Consider the following 20294-nt stretch of genomic DNA (forward strand, 5'->3'; position numbering starts at 1 on the left):
ATAAATCTGCCCCAGCATCTCTTGCCTCGGATTGGGAAATAAATGAGATCTTTCACCATCATCAGTCAAAATTCTTATTGGAAAACACTTCTTGTGAATGTTCCCTTAATGTGTGTGCATTTTTTAATATAAGGGCAAGTATAATTTTAACACAGTGGGAAAAAAAAAAAAAAATTAAAAACACAGTAGAAAGTTATATTGTGGTATGTACTGTGACAATAGAAATGTTTTTAAGAAATTTCTCCAACAACTATGGTGGAAGTGGCAGTGGATACGTCCATGGTTCCTTCTTGTGACCACTCGTTCTCTGTACCTGAACTTATTACAGACGTAGGTGAGCAGGCTCAGGGTGAACACTGATTTCCTCTTGGCAAACGCAGCTAGAAGAGTGGGAGACCATCAAACCACAATATGAGGCAGTTCCAATGTCATGGCTTCTGCTTGCACTCTATATTCTAATGAAATGTAAGCATTAGGACCCACTGCCAGTCCTGCACCTGTATCCACCAACCTCTTAGTAAATACGGTACAGACTCCTCCAGTTCAACCTCGTGGATCAAATCTGTACTGGCAGGTTATTTTTTTGCTATATAGTAAATGTGGCAGGCCAGGTCACTGCCAGAGATGGCATAATGAGGCTGTCTGCTCATCTGTTGTGCTCAATGATGCTTTCTTGTTTTGATGTGTATATACATGAATACCACATCTTATTACATATAATAAAAGCTCTACTGAAGAGCTTAAAGAGGACATAGACATGTAAAACTGCATTGCTTTATTTTCATTGCTCACCAAACACTTTGTCTAGGATCTAAGAGAAGTTGTAGTGTCTAAACATAGCAGGGGACATTTATCATGCCTTGTATGTCAGGTTTTTTTGGCTTGAAAATGTCGCAATTCCTTGCGCACAGCCAGGAAATTGCAACTCTGCAACACTTTTTCAAAAATGGGAGTGGTGGGGATAATTCCAGCATGTCATGTGCCAGAGTGTACAATGCACCCAGTGAGTGACACATCACCTTTAAAAGGAAACCTGTTGCCACACTGTTCAAAAATACAGCTAATGGCGGGCTCCTATAGAGCCCCAGTAACTAACCAACCTCCTGCTTTTAGCTAAGAATGGTTTCCCTCACATCCTCATAAGATCAGATTTATAAACTTGCCAGGTATCTAGGGATCGATGGGAAACGCCCCACAACTCGTTCTAATGTCATGTGACCAGGGTGACAGAACCTTTCGCCTCTCAACATTAGCAAACTGTACCCCATGCACATATCTGACCACATTTAAAAAAAAAATGCCAGCATGAATTTCTTTTCCTCTACATGCAGGCTAGTGTGATTTGATGTTATATGATATGCTGTGATTTCATGAGATATATGCTTGCTGTACAGTTTACTAATGTTAGGAGGCTAAAGGACATGCGATGATGTCACCCTTGTCACATGAAGAGAAAGCATGGTGAGGAGCTGCTGGATTCAGCCTGAGGAGGCCAAGCCAAACTCATCTCGCTACAGACATCCTTGGATACCAGGTAAAATTATAAAAGTTGAATATATAGGAATCTGGAAACAATTTTTAACTAAAAAAAAAAAGGGGGGGGTATCATTCCGTCACTAGATCTCTATGGGAACCTGCCACTAGCTGTATTTGTGAAAAATCTGGCGACAGGTTCCCTATACAGCATAATCTGGTGGATTTTTCTGCATCTACCCGTTTAGAGAAAGTTGTTGGTCTATGAATTACGGACATGCAAAGACCGAAAAAATTGTAGAGGACAGTACTCATAGTACATCATAGATCTAATTAATGCAAGGATTCCCTTTTACACCACAGAACAGCACATTGCCACACTGACTTCAAGAGTCTGGGTATTTAAATCCTGTCACAATCCTGTCAGTGGAAAAAACAGGCTGGTCCAAACACCAAAAGGAAACTTACATTCACCTCATGAGCTGAGGCTCTCCTGTTTGGTATGCTCTTATACTGTGATGTACCTGAAGATGCTGGCTTCACCATCTGGCACGTTGGTCTCATTCAATAGGCACATGAGTTGCAGTGTGCTACATGCGACAGATTTCCACCCCCTTCCACATGAGGTGCTCCCCTGGTTAGGGTCTCCGAGCCACTCGTCAGGAGAGTGCCCATCCTGGTCCCAGACCTTTGGAGGGAAGGAAGACAGCCTATGTCTTTAAACTTCACCCTGACCTGGAATGGAAACCTCAAGGAAGAAAGGTTTTCTGTGCCTGGGGTGAAGGGAAATAGTTTCCTACTTTCGCAACGCAATAATAGCGTCCATTTACACCTCAGTGGTCTCATTCTCTTCAGTTTTTTGTATGTTCACAACCATATTGTATCAAGCTAAAGCATGCAAAAAGAAGAATAAGAATTGTGAAGAATAGAATTTTCCACACAAAGTAAAACTCATTTTTGTAAGTTTTATTTGCACTTTTTCTTTTCACAGAAAGTTTAGCTGCATATTTTTGTTTGCATTCACGCAAATTTTATTTCCGCCAACCGATGATCTCATCCGACGGCTTGCTTTTTTTTTTGTTTTTTTTCTTATCCATTACATTTTTTTTTAAAGTATTTTCTTGTATTTTTTATTTTATTTTAAAACAAGTCCATCAAGGAAAGCTCTAAACCCTCCTAACCCCACCTTCTTCTCCCCCCCCAATCCCTCCCAGAATGCAAATGTTGCACTTGAGCACACAACATTGCCTGGAGAACCCCATCACCCCCGAATATTAGGACAATGTGGCACTGTGGGGGATTGGGGCACTTCGGGCACGGGTGCTCACCGAGGTTCTTACTACTGTAGAAGATTCTTACAGAAGCCACAGCTATGCAGGGAACAATTGCCTCTGACCAGAAGTGATGGGGTTGAACTTTTACGATTTTTCCCAGTTCTTTACATTATCTTCAGCACACGTAACATAGGGACGCCATCCACAAAGCCTTCTGGTCCTTCTTTCACCTTGCTTTGCGTCCCCCGTTTGGCATCACACACTATGGGGTATAGAAGCCAATCCACAATGGTTCTCTGTTCGGGAGGTGCCGTCTTAGTGGCCTGGGTAACCTGTCTTCACTAAAGAGGAAGCCAAAGAAGAAAAGCCTTATTATGGCAAAGCAACATCAAACATTGACTGATAAAAGTCAAATAACAAATCCCTGTAATGCATTTATTTCTAATGGAAATTTCCAGAAGGCACAAACAAAAAAGCTAGAGGAACCCCGAGTCTTTGCAGCAAACTATGGATTGAAGTGTTGATCAAGATAGTCAGGCTGCTGCATCCAAACATTAAGGGAGGGGCAGACTGCAGTTCACTCACATGCATATACAGTATATAGCAGGCATGGTACAAGAACCAACACTTACTGTGACAGACAGGCTGGGTGGCGTAGGAGCACAGCTATCGGAATAACCTGGTGAAATCTCTCAGAGCCCAACACACCTGTTTACATTCCTCAGCACTGGAACAGAGAGAGAGAGGGGTCAGCACAGTCACCACATGCTCCCTACCTGCAGGCCAATCCCACATAATGACACAAGCAAATATGAAATGCAGGCAGGAAAGCAGAATTGTGCAAGATTCCAAGTGTAATAAGGCCCCTTGGAGTAGCACTAGTAAAACTAATGTGAGTGCAAGTTTCTAGAGGCTGCTCCTGATCCTTCACATCCGTCATGGAGCCTCAATCCAAAAGGATTTATTTTATAACATACTCAATCCAACGTTTCACATTCTCTATGACAGTGATGGCTAACCTATGGCACTGGTGCCAGAGGTGGCACTCAGAGCCCTTTCTGTGGGCACTCAGGCCATCACCAGAGATGACTCCAGGTATCTTCCTGCAGTCCCAGACAGCCCAGGACTTGCTGTGCACAGAGCTATATTAAAGTGACAGCGCTGCCTGGGACTATTTTCTGCTTTATTGGTCCCCTCAGAGTGCTGGTATCAATGAAAACTGTGACAGAGAAGGAAGTATAAATCACAAATTAAATTTCTGTTCTGGCACCTTGCAATAAATAAGCGGGTCATTGTTGTAGTTTGGGCACTCGGCCTCTAAAAGGTTCGCCATCACTGCTCTATGAAGACTTATCAACCAATAGTGTTAGAAGCCCACCAAGGCTTGTACAGACACTACTGCTGAGTGATGTTTCATTCTGGAGGCAATACATCCTCCTGCATGGTCTTTTTCTCACCTTGTGACTTGTTTATGGAAGTCTGTTAACTGTTTGTGAGTTACTGTAATAGCACCCCCTGACATCTCCTTTGGTAAACTCTTCAACGATGTTTCTAGCCACCTGCAAAATGTCTGAAAGGAGAGAACACAAACTGGTTTCACTCATTTATCCTTCAGTCCAAAAAATACAAATTATAAAAAATATCATTACCAAGTAAACAATGCAAAAAATGGTGTTTTTTGCAGATGGCAAATGTTTCAGATGCTGTGTGTGAATGCGGCCTTAGGCTACATTCACATGGATGTATGCCCACCCGGCATAAATCCGGCGCACTGGAAAGTAGGGGTGACTTCTCTCCGCTCCATAGAGATACACGGCCATGCACACGGGGAAAAATAGAACATGTTCTATATTTTCCTTGTGTACGGAGCGGCACAGTGGCACACAAAGAAATGATCTCTTATGAAAGGGGATTCACAGAAACATAATCCTTACTGGCCTGTCGAAGATCATAATCTCCCAGATGACTTCAGCAACATCAGGCAAGGTGTACGGTGGGAGGCAGAAACAGCACGCATGTAGAAGTTGATTAGAAAGTTGCTGACCAAACTGGTTCAGCACTTGATGGATTAGGTCCTTCCGCGCCTCAAAGTTGTCTTCATGCTGGGAAATGAGAGAGATGAGACAAGACTTGAAATCTAATCTAATGGGATCCAGTCTTGTAGTCCAGAACAAGATGTAACATTTTTATAAGTGCCATATCTCAGGACACATTAAAGAAGCTTAAAGTGTCACTGTATAGTTACTTGACAAATAGGTATTGCTGTGATAAAACTATTATATCATGCTTCTTCCTATCCTGGGATACATCTATCAGCCCCAACTGTAAAATCCTATCAGGTTCCCCTGAAGTGGGCGGGCCTTTCTGGTTGTGACTTCAGCTAAGGACACCGAGGCCAGAGAACTGAGAGCAGTCACGTGAACAGGCAACTTCTCCACCATAAAGATATATTAAATCATGTCCTAAACTATAAAATAAACACATGGCAACATCACATATATAATATAAATATTATATACACACACACACACACACACACACACACACAATCAAACAGAGTGAAACCTCTCCAGAAGGCCACCTCTCAAAGATTTTTTTTTTTATTTAATCACTGATTTTTAATAGTTTTTTGCCATTATACATTATGGTTGCTGCCACCCCTTTGCTGTGCTGTGTATTTAGGATATGATGCCATTCATTAGAACTGATGAGGAGCCTGTGCTCTCTCTGTTTGTGCCTTCAAACCTTCACAAATCTGCAACCAGTCTTCTACATACCATTCCTGAGCTAGTATTAAGAGACTTCCTCCTTATAATTGGATAACTCAAGATCCTGGAGTTATTACATGTGCCCGGAGCAGCTACAGATCTCGTCATAGGACCCCTCCCAACAAGACCCACACACCCTCCGTTCATCTCCAGAGTACAAATACATACAAAGACAGGGATAGCAACAAGGGAGACAAGCAGAGGTCGCACTAACATTTTTCCAGAAGGGTTATAATACTCCTCTCACATTTTTTGAGGAGTATTTTTAACCCAGGAGGAGTACGAAATTTTCACTAATAAATGTAGAACTCTCAGGCGTATATATAGTGTTAAGAGACTTCTATTAATACAAAGAAAAAGTTACAGCTCCTGTTTTCTGTGCTTAAAACGGTTTTCCCACAAATTCAAGTTAGGCCCTATCCACGGGATAGGGTCTAATTTGAATTCTCGGGGAAACCCCTTTAGGGAGCATTCACACCTTTTTTATGTGTTTTTGACATATCCAAAGGCTTCACGTGCTGAAGTAACATTGCGTTTCAGCATATGCAATGGAAACAGAATGTTACTTCAACATCTGATCAAGGCTGAAGCCTTTGGAATGCGTCAAAAAGGCAACGCATCGTGTGAATGCGCCCTCAAATAGCAAGTATGTATTAAACGAGTGGTGCACAACATTTTTATGGTGTGTTCGCACATGGTGTTTTCAAACACATCAGAACAGCTGAGAAGAGATTTGCCGAATTACATTGCTGTCCAAACACATGCATCAACGCAATTTTATTGTGAGCGTTTTGTAACGAAATGTTGACAGCAATGTAATTAGGCAAATCTCTTCTCAGCTGTTGTGATGCGTTTGGAGGACGTATGTACGGCCGCAAGCTTGTGGCTGTACATATGTCCCCAAGAGATGGCAATGGCCGCACGGATACCGCTCCATACACGGGAAAATGACAGGTCTTTCCCTGTGTTACGGCCAGTACCCAATGCATTTCAATGCATTTCTCCATGGCACCGAGCGCATGCCTGCACGGCTACGGCCTGGCGGGCATACGTTTGTGTGAATGCAGCCTTATTGTCTACAGAGCGGACTGTGGCTGACGGCAGCCCCAGACCAGTCTGGGGCCAATGCTGCTGAAATTCATTTTCTGCGGTTTGGGAACATAACTCTTTTTTTTGTTTTTTATTTTTTGTCTACAGAGGCACATTTAGGAAGGAACACATAATATATGCGTTCCTAGCTTTACTCAAATATAGATGACATAACAGTGATCTAATGGTAAGAGCCCATTGGATCACTGTCATCAGTGACCTGTATACAGAGACATGCAGAGAGGATGCATACAGCACCTTCCCTGCAGCCTCTCGCTGTATACAGGGGCTGCTGTGACAGGAGACTGATAATAATCGGGCCCCTGTCACAGTACACGATCGGGCTGTCACATAGACAGCACGATCCTATTACTGGCTGTGTGCACGATCGCACACAGATCAGGAGCACAGCACCGGCAACAGATATGCCGCTCCGCCCCCACCCCTCGCTCGGCTCCGCCCCCACCCCTCGCTCGGCTCCGCCATCTCTCCCCTATCTCTCGGCGCCCCGCGGGAAAGACTCAGACTGTAAGCATGAAATCCCTCCCTGTCCTGCCTCCAGCCACTCAGCGCTGCGATCCTGCAGAGAATATCTTGCAGGATCGCAGCCGGCACCATCACCTCTTGGAAGCGGCAGCTCACAGAAAAATCACCAAACAGCTGCAGATAGCAAATGAGAGTAAATTAGAGAATTGCTTATTTCAGAGAACAACTGTTTTTGCCCAACTCTTCACTAAGCTAAGTGTATATGCACATTTTCTAGATTGTCATGAAAAAATATAACATGCAAATCCACACAAAAACATTTAATGTGTGCATATTTTATGCAAATTTGTGTCTTGTGTGTGTCCCTGAAGCAGATTTAAAAGAAAAAAAGCACTCAAAAATTAAAACCCACATTGTGTACATTGCTTTCTGCAGATCACATTCACTCTAATGCTACTGTATTACACTGCAGAATATCCCACAAAAACATGTATAAGACACAACATGTGCGGGTATCTTTAAGCTGCACACAGTGTGTATTATGCACGGAGTTATAAGCCACAGATTGTCTCTGTTGTGAATTTCAGTGAAGGAGTTAACCATGATGCAACGTTTCGCCTATTCAATCAAGCTTGAGAATGTCTTGATTGAATAGGCGAAACATCGTATCATTATGGTGGAATAAATTTCTTGCTTTACATTTACCGGAGTGCTGCTTTATACCTGACTGTTTTTAATCCTATTCCTTAAGTGCTCAAGGTCAGTGAATAGAAAACAAGATAAGGTTTATAACATTTACCCTGTAGTTCTTGTAACTGGTAAAACGTGACCGTTTTTTTGGTCATCGAGCCATATTGGAAATAATATATATCTGTTAATAACTGAGACCTTAAAATTCAGGTGTCATCTGGTCACAGGAACGGGTAACCTCCAAGTAGGAGGTTGAAATAAAAGAGTAGTAACAATCTTCAGAGTAGGACAGGTCCCATATACTTTGCTTTTAAAGGCTAGGAAGGTCAAATGTAATGGCCAGGAAATAAATGAAACATCTCATTCTACAATGTACATTCTGTAACAGTTCCTTGCAGCTTTCTAGATCTCTGCTTGTGCATTATTGCTTGTTCCCAGGGCATAATGTGATGTCACCACTCGTCACAGGACGGAGCTGTGCACATGTGCGACATCCAAGATTTTTATCCTTGGGGGGGAAAAAAAACACTTTCTACTGGATAACAGCAAGAAGAGAATTGGGGAATGATACAGAAAGTACATTGGAAAATCGTAATGCTTATTTGTTAAAAACTGATCAACCCATTTAGGTGCAATGACACTAAAGGGAATCTGCCAGCATACCTTTGCATATATAAGTAGCAGCAGGACTGTTTCAAATGAAGGTGTACAGTGAGCACTCTGGTGTAGTAATGTGTGAAATCAGAGCACAGCCACTCCCATCTGCTACGAGTCACTACTGTAGAAGGCTTCAGTCTAAACACTACAGCAGAAACTCATAGCAGGAGCGAGGTGCACTGCTGTGTACAGTGAAGATATATCAGACACCAGTGGAGCAGGGTGCTCTGAATCCAATTACAATCCTGGAATATAAATTTTGATCGTCTTAGCACTGGCATGAGTACACAGCTCTTCAGGGATACTACCCTACACTGTCTGCAGCTTTGTATGGTCTAAAAGGTTTTCAGATTTCCTTTAAGATGTATGAATATATGGTTTTCTTGGGATACTACTGTAAAAATCTAAATATAACAATGACAAGAATACAGGTAAGAATTCTTAGGCTTTGTGCACAGCCTTGTGTATAGTACATGTTTAGTGCAGATCTGAGTCACTAGAGAAAGAATGATTACATGGCATCAGGCTGTGAAGACTTACATCATTGGCCACCCCAGCATGGACAAGATCACGGAGAAACTTCATGACACTACAATTGGCATCTCGATGGTCTAGTAAAGTGGCAGCAATAGCCCACTGCAAAACATGCACCACCACCTGACTGCGCAGCAGGACAACAGGACAACGCTGAATAAACCTAAGGGAGCATACACACAAGATAACCTTATGAGTGTAACACCTGGTTAATGACAGATATTTATTTACCCTTTAGAGAATCATAGGTGTAAAATCAGCAGAATTAAGAGTAGCAGCAAAGTGAATGTGATTTTTCAATCTCTAATCAATGCCCTTAATTTAAAAAAAAATGTGCAGCGGAAGTGACCCTGCAGAGCAGATTTGCTTCATGTCAATTCATGGAGTGTTTAACCTCAGATTTATCCCTTTTCAAAGCATAGGATGAAATCTGTGGAAACTCACAAATACACAAAATGGAAAATAAGTAACTATCCATTGTACACATATCCACAGGCTGCCCTCATTCTGGAGAGCCACTCCCCAGTATAAAAACGAGTAAAAGAAGCCTAAACAACATAGTGATGAATAATGTACATTAATCCAACCCTGGAAAGAATTGTAGTAAGATAGCCATTGCTGAATCATAAGTGATATAATGTACTCATTGCACATTACCTTGTTAAGAGTCGGAACATGTCATCTACTGTATCCGGGTGATTACGCAGCCCATTTGGTTGCTCAAGTAGTTGAAAGGTGGGAACACATAGAGCCTGGTATTAAACATAAGGAAAATATCAGGAAAGGTTAGTATAAGGAATAACCATCAAAATTAGTACTACACATAACATCTAAAAAACAGTGATGCAAAAGAGACGGAACCCTTTTCATCCTATAGATGGGGAGAGGCTCACCTGCAGCATATCGAGCAAGCCTTGTTGACAACCTTCTTCCATTCCATACTCATCCACCAGAATGCTGCCCAAGTAGAGGAAGCATGAGTGCTGGTGCATCTGGTACACATTTACCATCTAGAATACACAGATCTAAGATTAGTTCAGATACAAACTCTTCAACGGTGATCACACAGTTCTGGAAAAACAAAATGGCAGCTTGCTATATAAATAAAGATGATTATTATTATTATTATTGATAATATAATTGAACTCCAGACACACAAAGAATGTAAAAAACTATTTTTCATTCTGATCCTAAAAAAAAAAAAAAATAATAATTTTACAAATAAGTATAGAAGCCTAGATTTCCTGTAACGGTTTCCCTATAAACTGTGCGCAGATTCCCCTGGAAAAATCCCATTTCAAAGTAATTACAAAAGTTCCACTGCGAATTGTAAAATAAAAGCATACAACAAGTGTCTCTCTTTCTGTGGCTACTGGGGCATGGAGCAGCCCAGCTGGGAAAGGCTACGTCATGCCCCATTAGCCTCTGCAGCCAATTTACATAGGACTTTATTAACCCCTTAAGGACGGAGGGTTTTTCGGCTCATTTCTCGCTCTCCAACTTCAAAAATCCATAACTTTTTCATTTTTCCGTGTACAGACCTGTGTGAGGGCTTATTTTGTGCGTAACAAATTTTACTTTCCCGTAATGTTATTTATTTTAACATGCCGTGTACTGCGAAGCTGAAAAAAAATTCCAAATGTGGAAAAATTGAAAAAAAAAATGCACGTGTGTCACGTTCTTGTGGGCTCAGTTTTCACTCTTCGCTCCAAATAACACGCCTACTTTATTCTTTGGTTCGGTGCGATCGTGGTGATACCAAATTTATATAGGTTTTATTGTGTTTTAATACATTTTCAAAAATTAAACGAATGTGTACAAAAAAAAAAAATTTTTTTGCCATCTTCTGACGCTAATAACTTTTTCATACTTTTGCGCACGGAGATGTGTGAGGGGTCATTTTTTGCGAAATGAGGCGACGTTTTCATTGCTACCATTTTGAGGTCTGTGCGACATTTTGATCATTTTTTATGTTATGTAAAAAGGTGTAAAAGTCGCATTTCGGACATTTGGGCGCCATTTCCCGCCTCGGAGGTCACCACAGCCTGTAACCGTTTTTATATTTTGATAGATCGGGCATTTTGGGACGCGGCGATACCTAATATGTCTGTGATTTTTACTGTTTATTATGTTTTATATCCGTTCTAGGGAAAGGGGGGTGATTTTTTTATTTTGTTTAAACTTTTTTTTTTCTTTTTTTTTTCACTATCTTTTAGACCATCTAGGGTACATTAACCCTAGATGGTCAGATCGTTCCTACCATATGCTGCAATACTTCTGTATTGCAATATATGGCATTTTTGCAGCACATTCATTACAATGAGCCACTGGCTCATTGTAACGAATCTGCAGCTGCCAGACAGCCTCGTGTCAAAAGAAGACACGAGGCTACCATGGCAACCGATCGCCGCCCCCCGATGACGTTCGGGGGCGTGGCGATCGAAAAAAAAGATGGCGACTTTGCCGGCGGCAACGGGGGGGGGGGGGGGGTTAATAGCCGCGTTCGGTGCTAGCACCGACCGCGGTCATTAGCGGTGGGGGTTTTATGCATTTTGCAAAAACCCCCACCTTTGTATGAAGAGGACTCAGCCCGTGAGCCCTTTTCATACATCCCTTATACCTCTGCGCCGTAGAGCTACGGCACAGAGCGTTAAGGGGTTAAAAAGTTTTTAAAACGTTATGTTAGGGTTCAGGATTGGTAAAAATAAAATTTGGGGCAGAGGTAGGCAGGAGAAATCTACCTTCAGGTCTTCTTCTGCTGGTAGATTCCTTAGGGTAGGTTTCCTTTAACAGAATATGCAAGGTGTGCACCAGTTTTTAACATAGCTTTTGTCACATAAGGAGTTCATGAGACTTAAGACTCCCATGGACCTCTATAGGACAAGAGGATAAAATACAACTTTATTTAGTGCCTTGTGTATAACAACAGCTAAAGGGAATTTCCAACATCAGCAACTAAGTTTATGTTTGTATGTTATCAAAATGTCAATATATTTCAATACATTTCTCAGTTTTCTATATCTCTGCTTGCTGTCATTCTTTGGAAGCTTCATTGTTTACTTCCTGTAGAAAAATACCGGTCCATGGTCATGTGATGTCACACAGAGATCCCAAAAAACTGCGGGGACTGGATACAAGAAGCATATTGGAAAATCGTATAACTTTTCTTCCATAAATATATATACACTGAAAGTGAACAACTCCTTTAATTGTAATCACATGTTCACATAGCATACAGAACCATGGTTATAGACCCATATTCCGTGTTAGCAGTTTTATATTAAACAATACCTGAGTTACAAGAGGCTGCAAGAGGGCAGCAGATCCTTTCCCAACACACCGCACGGCAAAGCGTAGACATCGGCAACAGCGCTCCACAACGCGATTGTCTGCACGATGCTTATTTAATGTTTCAGACATCACAGGCCATATCTGCGAATGAATGAAATACATTTACGATGTGTATGTGTCCTCTATTAGAGGAAGCTAGTGTACATGCACAAACAGGCCCATGCAGAAAACAGCAAGCCCACCTTTGGTACTTACTTCTTGAATTACTTTTTGACATGGGTGTGTCTGCCCGTTCTCCACTGTGGGAGCTGTATGCCTTTATTAAAAAAAAACAAACAAAAAACACAGTTTTAGTTCAATGCATTTTCTTCTCTTTATTTTACTTTTGCCTCAGTATTAGGAAACTTACATGTCAAAATGTGAACAAGTGATATGATTGATGGAGGAAGCCACAGCGCTATCAAGCTTGATAAAGATTCAATGGGAATCGGAACATCATGTTTTTATGCCTGGATGACATGTGAATAAAGCTTTTTGGAATTTAAACTTCTGGGTGAGGTGGCTTCCTCTATCAATAGTGCCTGATTTTGGGTTTGAGCACGAGAACCTCCAGCTTTGAGCACCAGCCTTTACAAGCTACCGTGCAGGACTGCGATTGCTGCCTTACTACTCTCCCCTTTACAAGTGATATGAAACCTGCAGGTTAATTTACAAGATTAAAATGTATGTCCAGGATTAGAAAAACAATGAAGAAATGGTGCTACACCTGTACATGGGCTGTGCCCATTAACCCCTGAAGCCACTTTTCACCTTCCCGACAAGGCCCATTTTTTAAAATCTGCCCTATGTCACTCTAAGGCTACATTCACACTACTGTATGGAGGACATACATACGGCCGACGTATATACGGCCGATATACGTCCTCCATAGACAGCGGCACCGTACCGCTCCGTACCCGGGAAAAAGATAGGACCTGTCCTATCTTTTCCCGTAATACGGCGCTGTGCGCCATGCATCTCTATGGAGAGGGGCGGGAGTGAGCTGCGCTCACCTCCTCCTCTCCCCTTGCACTGCCGTTGCCCGGTACGGTACGGGCGGGCAACGGCAGTGTGAATATAGCCTAAGTGGTTAGAACTTTGGGACTCTTCAACATTACTCCGTTCAGCTTGATGTAAAAGTACTGCATGATGCGGGAACGGACCTCCCGTCATGTAGTACTATCACGGGAGGGGGTTAATGCTTGGTGGTGCCAGTGGGTGGAAGTTTTAGGACAATATCAACCATACTTTACTATTCCTGGATAACATGTGCAGAATTATAGGAGTTCCTACAAACTTACCTAAATATGACTGCCAGTCTGTCCAGAAACAGTGTGGGGTCAGAGGATATACCATTATTAGGGTCTTGAGAGAGAAGCTGTGGCAAGGGAAAGAAAAAACATCTCATAAGAAAATAAAAAGGTCATACCAGAGAAAGATACACACTTGTGGCAAGGAACAAATAGAGATAATGGTCTATTTTAAAAAAATATTGCTGTTGGGCTATCTTCATGGTAGGTTATCAATAGTTGATCGGTGGGGGAACGATCAGAAGTTTGGCACCATGTAAGCAAAGGGATGGAGATGAAAAATTTGGCATCACTGCAGATGCTGATCTCATTAACAAAACGAACCATGGCGAGTTCCAGACTTCTCCTTTTAGTAGCAATTCCCGGTCATCCCCTCTAAAGGAAACCCATCACCAGGAGACCCATTTATAGCACTCCCCCCCCCCCCCCCCAGACCCCATAGAGCATACACTGGCAAACAGTTTTTGTATTAAAAAAAGAAAATCAGTTTTACAGACAAAAAAAGATGTTCTATATTGCCTTACAATGCCATATGATCAGTGACTACTCCGTTCATCCCCTGGATGTGGCTATATAAGAGCCATTGCCCTCCCACTCTTTGGAAACCGCTCCTCCAGGTGTCATTTTAGGCTTTAATTTTGCCAAATACATCCACTGACAAAACAATAAAGACTATATACTATACTCTTACAACATAAGTAACCAGTAAACCAATTAGAAATGTTTTGTTTTCAGTGGCTTCAGAAATCCACATGAGGAATTAAACCAGTGACAATTATCAAAGAGACAGATTTCTTCTCTTACCTTCTTAAGTGATTCAACCTGGACAGAACAAAGCTCACTCAAGCACTCCGAGATCTTGTCCAAAGGCAAACGGGTGAGGACTAATGCCGTGCCTAAAGTGGTGAGCAATACACAATATTAACATTTTCAGCAAGGTTTACTCTACGTTGCGGAAAGTGCAAGGATACAAAATTGATAAAAAGTGCAGTGCAGAGACTCTGCTCTCTCTTAGGCTACATTCACACGAACGCGTGTCCGCCATACCGCAGCAAAGCGGGCACATGGCAGGAGTAGGAGGGGGTAAGCGTTGCTCGCCCCTCTCCATAGAGATGCATGGCGCACGGCACGCATCTGCACCGTACCGATACGTGCACCCATTGCCGACCTATGGGGGACATATAAAGGGGGGGCCGTATATACGTCTCCTAATGGTCGTGTGAATGTAGCCTTAGATCAGGTCAAGCACAGATTTGAACAGTTTCATAGTTTCATAGTTTATACGGTTGAAAAAAGACACTTGTCCATCAAGTTCAACCGAGGAAGGGTAGGGATTGGATGAGGAAGGGATTTAGGGGAAACAATCCTATATAGCATAACAATCAATGTTATTTAGGTGTAAAATGGCATCTAGACCCTTCTTGAAGCTCTCCCCTGTCCCTGCTGTGACCAGCGCCTGAGGCAGCCTATTCCACAGATTGACAGTTCTCATAGTAAAAAAGCCCTGTTGCCTCCGGTGATTAAACCTTGGTTTCTCCAAACGGAGACAGTGCCCCCTCGTCTTTTGATTTGATTTAATCTGGAACAACTTACCACCATATTTTTTGTATGGACCATTCATATATTTATATAAATTAATCATGTCCCCACGTAGTCGTCTCTTTTCCAGACTAAATAAATCTAGTTGTTTTAATCTTTCCTCAGAACAGTGATTAGCCACAGGAAATCCTGGTAATCAGGGCAAGACACGAGGCTCGTTAGCTCATCCCTGAACGCCCAATGTCAGTGGACACATCTCCCGAGTCTACAGCGACATCTTTGGACATCACTGTAATATTCTCCTGCTCCCAAGGGAGAAAGACCAGGTCTTCGGCTGTCAGACACAGCCGGAGACACTAGGGAGAAGGCAGAAGCAGTTTATTAACACTTCTTCCTTCTCCACTCCTAAATGCATAGTGCTGAAGCAGTGTGGTCCAGTTAGGAACAGAGCCAGGTAAGTGTTGATAAAACATCTGCCTTCACAGGGGGTTGTTTTCTCTTATAGATGCCCAACTCAAAGGGGAAAATCAGAAAATGACTGTTACACACTAGGGCAGTAATGGCGAACCTTTTAGAGACCGAGTGCCCAAACTACAACAAAGACCCGCTTATTTATCGCAAAGTGCCAACACAGAAATGTAATTTGTGGTTTATACTCCCTTCTCTGTCACAGCTTTCATTGATACCAGCAGCGAGGACACCAATAAAAAAGAAAATAGTCTCAGGTACAGCTGTCACTTTAATATAGCTCTGTGCACAGCAAGTCCTGGGCTGTCTGGGACTGCAGGAAGATACCTGGAGTCATCTCTGGTGATGGCCTGAGTGCCCACAGAAAGGGCTCCGAGTGCCACCTCTGGCACCAGTGCCATAGGTTAGCCATCACTGCACTAGGGAATTCATTTATAATGGTCATTTTTAGCTAATTTGAAAACTGGAAAAAAAACACTTTGCATTACAATATATCATTCATATATAAACACACATTTCTATTTTTCTTTTCTCCAGTTTTTTTTAACCCCTTAAACCACTTTTCACCTTCCTGACATGGCCCATTTTTTTCAAATCTGCCCTGTGTCACTATCAGTGGTTATAACTTCGGAATGCTTTAACATATCCGGGGATTGATTTCTTGTGACTTTTGGTGGAATGTTTTGCATTAATTTATGAGACAATCAGATATTTGGTGAAAATCTGGAAAAAATTCTCAATTTTCGAAATTCAAAATGTTCTACCTCTTTCACACAGTCATAACAGCAAAAAAAAAAAAAAAAAAAAAAAAAAAAAAAAAAAAAAAAAAACACGTAATAACTAACATTCATCGAATGTCTGCTTTATGTGTACATGGTTTTTTTTATGCATCCTCTCATTTTTATAGGATGTTCTGGGGATTTGAACGTCGGTGCAATTTTTCGCATTTTCATTAAAAAACGTAAAATCCTGCTACTGAGGGACCTGCTCAGGTTTCAAGTACCTTTGAGAGGCCTAAATAAAAGTAAAACCCCATAAATTACCCCATTATAGAAACTACAACCCTCAACAAACATAAAACAACTTTTATGAAGTTTGTTAACCTTTTAATTGTTTTACAGTAGTTGAAACAAAATCGGATGCAATTGTGAAATTAAAATTTTTGAGCTAAATGAATGTGTTTTTCATCAAATGTACACATTCTCAGTGGATAAAACACCAAAACGCACCACAAAGTTTGATACCCAATCTCTCACGAGTATAACAATACCCCATATACAGTGATACCTCATTTATATAATTGTTTTATATATATTTTTACAATTTTACTGAAAAAAAAAACCTTATACACAATTGGTGGGTCCGGTTAACATGAGATGCCCGTGACCGCGGTGTGTAAGGGGTTAACACCCGCAATCGGAGGAATCTCTGATCTGGGTGTTAGCTATAATATATAGCTGGCACCCTCAGCTTCTGACGTCATCCCCGTTTAGGAGCCGGCGCCAGAAGCTTGACGTAATAGTACTGCAAAATGCTGCAACGTACCTCCCACCATGCAGTACTATTACGTCAAATGTCGGGAAGGGGTTAAACCAATAAGTATGAAAATTTGATGAAAATGCCCCAGTCATTAAAACCTTTTAAGGCCCGGTCACAAAGCAGTTAATAGGGTTACATTTTTTATTACAAGTAACTTGTCTCACAGACCATGGTTACCTGTAATCTGATGTTTCACTGTACTTGCTACAATTAGATGTTATTAATTTCAGGCATTTTATTCCCTAAGATACAATAAACCTTGCTATATATTAGTGAAATACCTTTTAGAAGTCCCACAGAGGCCTCAGGTGGCAGAGTAAAAGAATCCAAGGATTTTGCAATACCAAGAAGTCCGCTAAAGTGCTGTGCCATGTGGTCTCTACACACAGAGCAAATATTCTGGATGGCTTTGGCAGATGGGGAAGCCAAGGTTGGCTGACACAAGCCTTTCATTAGGTAAGATAACACAGGATCTATAACAAGAGATGTATTGTGGAAGGTCACAGATAAGCATGTTGAAAAAAAACCCACAAAATGTAAATCTTGGTTATGGTCATTAGGACACAGAATGGCCACCTTACTAAAGCACCCATGTAAGACTGAAGCCGAACAATTGACTGGTTCATGAAACCGGATTGTACGCTTTCCGGATTTCACAGACTGAGCAGAGTGCTAGAGAAGGGACTCCTAGCATCATAGTAATTTATGATGCAAGGAGCAACCGCTCCTGGCTGAACAGCAGCGGTTACACTATATCACATTTTATCTTAGGAGAAAAGCAGAAAATTGTCTAGATCTGCATTCTGGGAAAGGGGTCAAGGGGAAAAAATAAGGGATTTATCCCAATGTTTCTGTCCCAAGAAGGGGCCGTATAGTTGCATGATAGTGTTCCTCTGAGTAAAGGGACATGGTCAGAGAGAGACCAATGCATTACTACAAGGTATGTTTAAGAAATAACATTCTTAGCAGACAAATTAGAAGTCTCTAGAAGTGGCAATTCAGTGTAACATTACTGTAGGACATGTATAAAATTAGCTATGCAACAACCAAAGACAGATGTACACAGGCCGTGTGCTATACTTTACAGCTAAAATAATGAGTATATCGTAAGCATCGCTTCAAAGACTCACCAAGAAATTGAGGGTTTCTGTCAACTACTTCGCTCATTTCCCCTACTAGCTCAATGCTTGTATACCGCACAGCTACATGCACAGATTCAGGAAGCCTGACCACACCTTCTAACACCTCGATTAAGGTTGGGTTATTTTCCCTGAAAGATAAATAGTCATGAGGCACAAAGTGGACCCACAAACAGAAAAGAGTAATAAAAAATAACAGTAACACATTTTTATACTTATCTTATTAATATTTATCACTTAGGATGAGTGACTAAATCCCAGTCACTGAGGGCCCAACTCCTAGTACCCCAACTGATAACCCGAACAGAAGTCCCCATATATAAGTAGTGTAGCATTGGATCATGGGTTTTTCTGCTGTATTGAGAGTCAATACTGCTGCTAAAGATATTTAATGCACTCTGGAAGTGTGATAGAGATGAATGGAGGAGCAGAAGCAACAGGTTAACATGGTTAAAGGGGTAAAAATGCATCCAGGAGGGAATACACAACAGCATTTCCCATCAACTAGGTCAGCAATTGCAGCAACAGCCACCAGCAACTCCCCAACACCGTTTCCATAATTCCCATAGAGGAGTTACAGACATAGTGTAGCCGAGAGAGCTGTGGCATGTGTGTAACCTCTATTCCCCTCTGTGAGAGTTACGCGATTTGAATAATGTTTTGCTTTTTTTGTCATTTCACACCACCCGAGAGAGTTGGAAAGAGGGTTATTCTCATCCAACCACAATATTAAAGTATAACCCCTTTTCTCATTAATTCAGGGACAGGTGAACCTTTTACATCTCTTAAAAGTTAAAACTTTGTGAAATTCTAAAAATTAAAAGAAAAGTGCATTCAGTATTGAGGTGAACACATTTATTGATCCTTGTGATGTCCCCCATCCTCTTGTTGCTCCATGAGGCTTTGTTATGCTGAAGACCGTTTGTTACCAATTCTTTCAAACAATTAAATTTTCCATGCACAGGAATACTTACGGATCTATACTTTTGGCAATTGATGCCATGATGAACAACACAGCCTCTGTGACTTCCCAGGGTGGATTACTGTCTTTCAAGGTAGAATACAACTGTAGAAATAAAAATTGTATAAAATTATGAAGAGAAAAACCTCTCCTTGCTGGGCTCTTCCTGATTTTTAGGCAAGGGCACAATGTAGTTCTCTGAATGTGAGGAGCTTCTCAGCGGTGACTACTTTCAGGCCTTCAAGGTAATTTATCTAGTAGATTATTTAAAGGGAACCTGTCAGCAGGCAAATCACTAAAAAAACACATTACGTACCTTGTATGGACAGTTGCATGTGTGCTGGACATTTCTTTATAAATTGAGAATGCTGCCTGCAGCCAGAAAAATTTACTTATATTTATGGTCCGCTAACAGTCAGGGAATGGGGTTTTGGGCACAGCAATCAACGTGGCGCTGGCCCTCACTGCCGCATCTTTACACAACCGCACCTCCTCATCTCCTTGTAGCCGCAGCAGGTCCTGCCTCCTGCCTTCTTGTCCTCTCCTTGGCCTGCCTCAGTCTCGTCTCAATTCTCGTGCATGTACAGTGCACCTTTCTCCCTCCGCATACATGCAGGGTCTGAGCAGAGATGAGCAGCACAGGCACGAGAATTGAGATGAGACAGATTACAGGGAGATAAGGAGGTGCGGTTATGTAAAGATATGGCCGTGAGGGCTAGCACCCCCTTGAGTGCTGTGCCTGGAACCGCGCCTCCCCCCTCCCCCGGAAAGGCAGTGGTGCATGAATATAAGTACATTTTTCAGGTTGCAGGCAGCGGTCTCAATTTATAAATGACATGTCCAGTGCATATGCAACCGACCATACAAGGTACTTATGGTCGTTTCATATCGATTCAAATGGTGACAGGATCTCCAACTTTTTCCTCGTAAAAATAACTGTTTTTCTATAATAAAATTAGGGATATTACATGTGGATTCAGTTTTGAATTTGCTTTGGACTTCACCCAATATATTGAATTGTAAAATCCACTGAAAAA

The 20294-nt window shown here is 41.7% G+C and overlaps 1 protein-coding gene across 1 annotated transcript in view; it reads right to left on the reverse strand.

Moving 5' to 3' along the window:
* Positions 1-2424: 2424 nt before the first annotated feature.
* The window catches only part of TNPO3 (transportin 3), a 35503-nt gene continuing 17633 nt past the window's right edge, over positions 2425-20294 (reverse strand). The window contains exons 10-23 of the mRNA XM_072147553.1: positions 19271-19362; positions 18288-18427; positions 17439-17630; positions 14416-14507; positions 13603-13679; positions 12518-12578; positions 12263-12403; positions 9865-9981; positions 9629-9723; positions 8978-9134; positions 4682-4849; positions 4205-4317; positions 3380-3474; positions 2425-3088 (exon numbers count right to left, since the gene is read on the reverse strand). Of these exons, the coding sequence (XP_072003654.1) occupies positions 3414-3474; positions 4205-4317; positions 4682-4849; positions 8978-9134; positions 9629-9723; positions 9865-9981; positions 12263-12403; positions 12518-12578; positions 13603-13679; positions 14416-14507; positions 17439-17630; positions 18288-18427; positions 19271-19362 (1506 nt within the window). The 3' untranslated portion in view covers positions 2425-3088; positions 3380-3413. The remainder of the gene's footprint in view (positions 3089-3379; positions 3475-4204; positions 4318-4681; positions 4850-8977; positions 9135-9628; positions 9724-9864; positions 9982-12262; positions 12404-12517; positions 12579-13602; positions 13680-14415; positions 14508-17438; positions 17631-18287; positions 18428-19270; positions 19363-20294) is intronic.

The sequence above is a fragment of the Engystomops pustulosus genome, chromosome 4 (assembly GCF_040894005.1).
Source record: "Engystomops pustulosus chromosome 4, aEngPut4.maternal, whole genome shotgun sequence".
In the NCBI taxonomy this organism is placed as follows: Eukaryota; Metazoa; Chordata; class Amphibia; order Anura; family Leptodactylidae; genus Engystomops; species Engystomops pustulosus.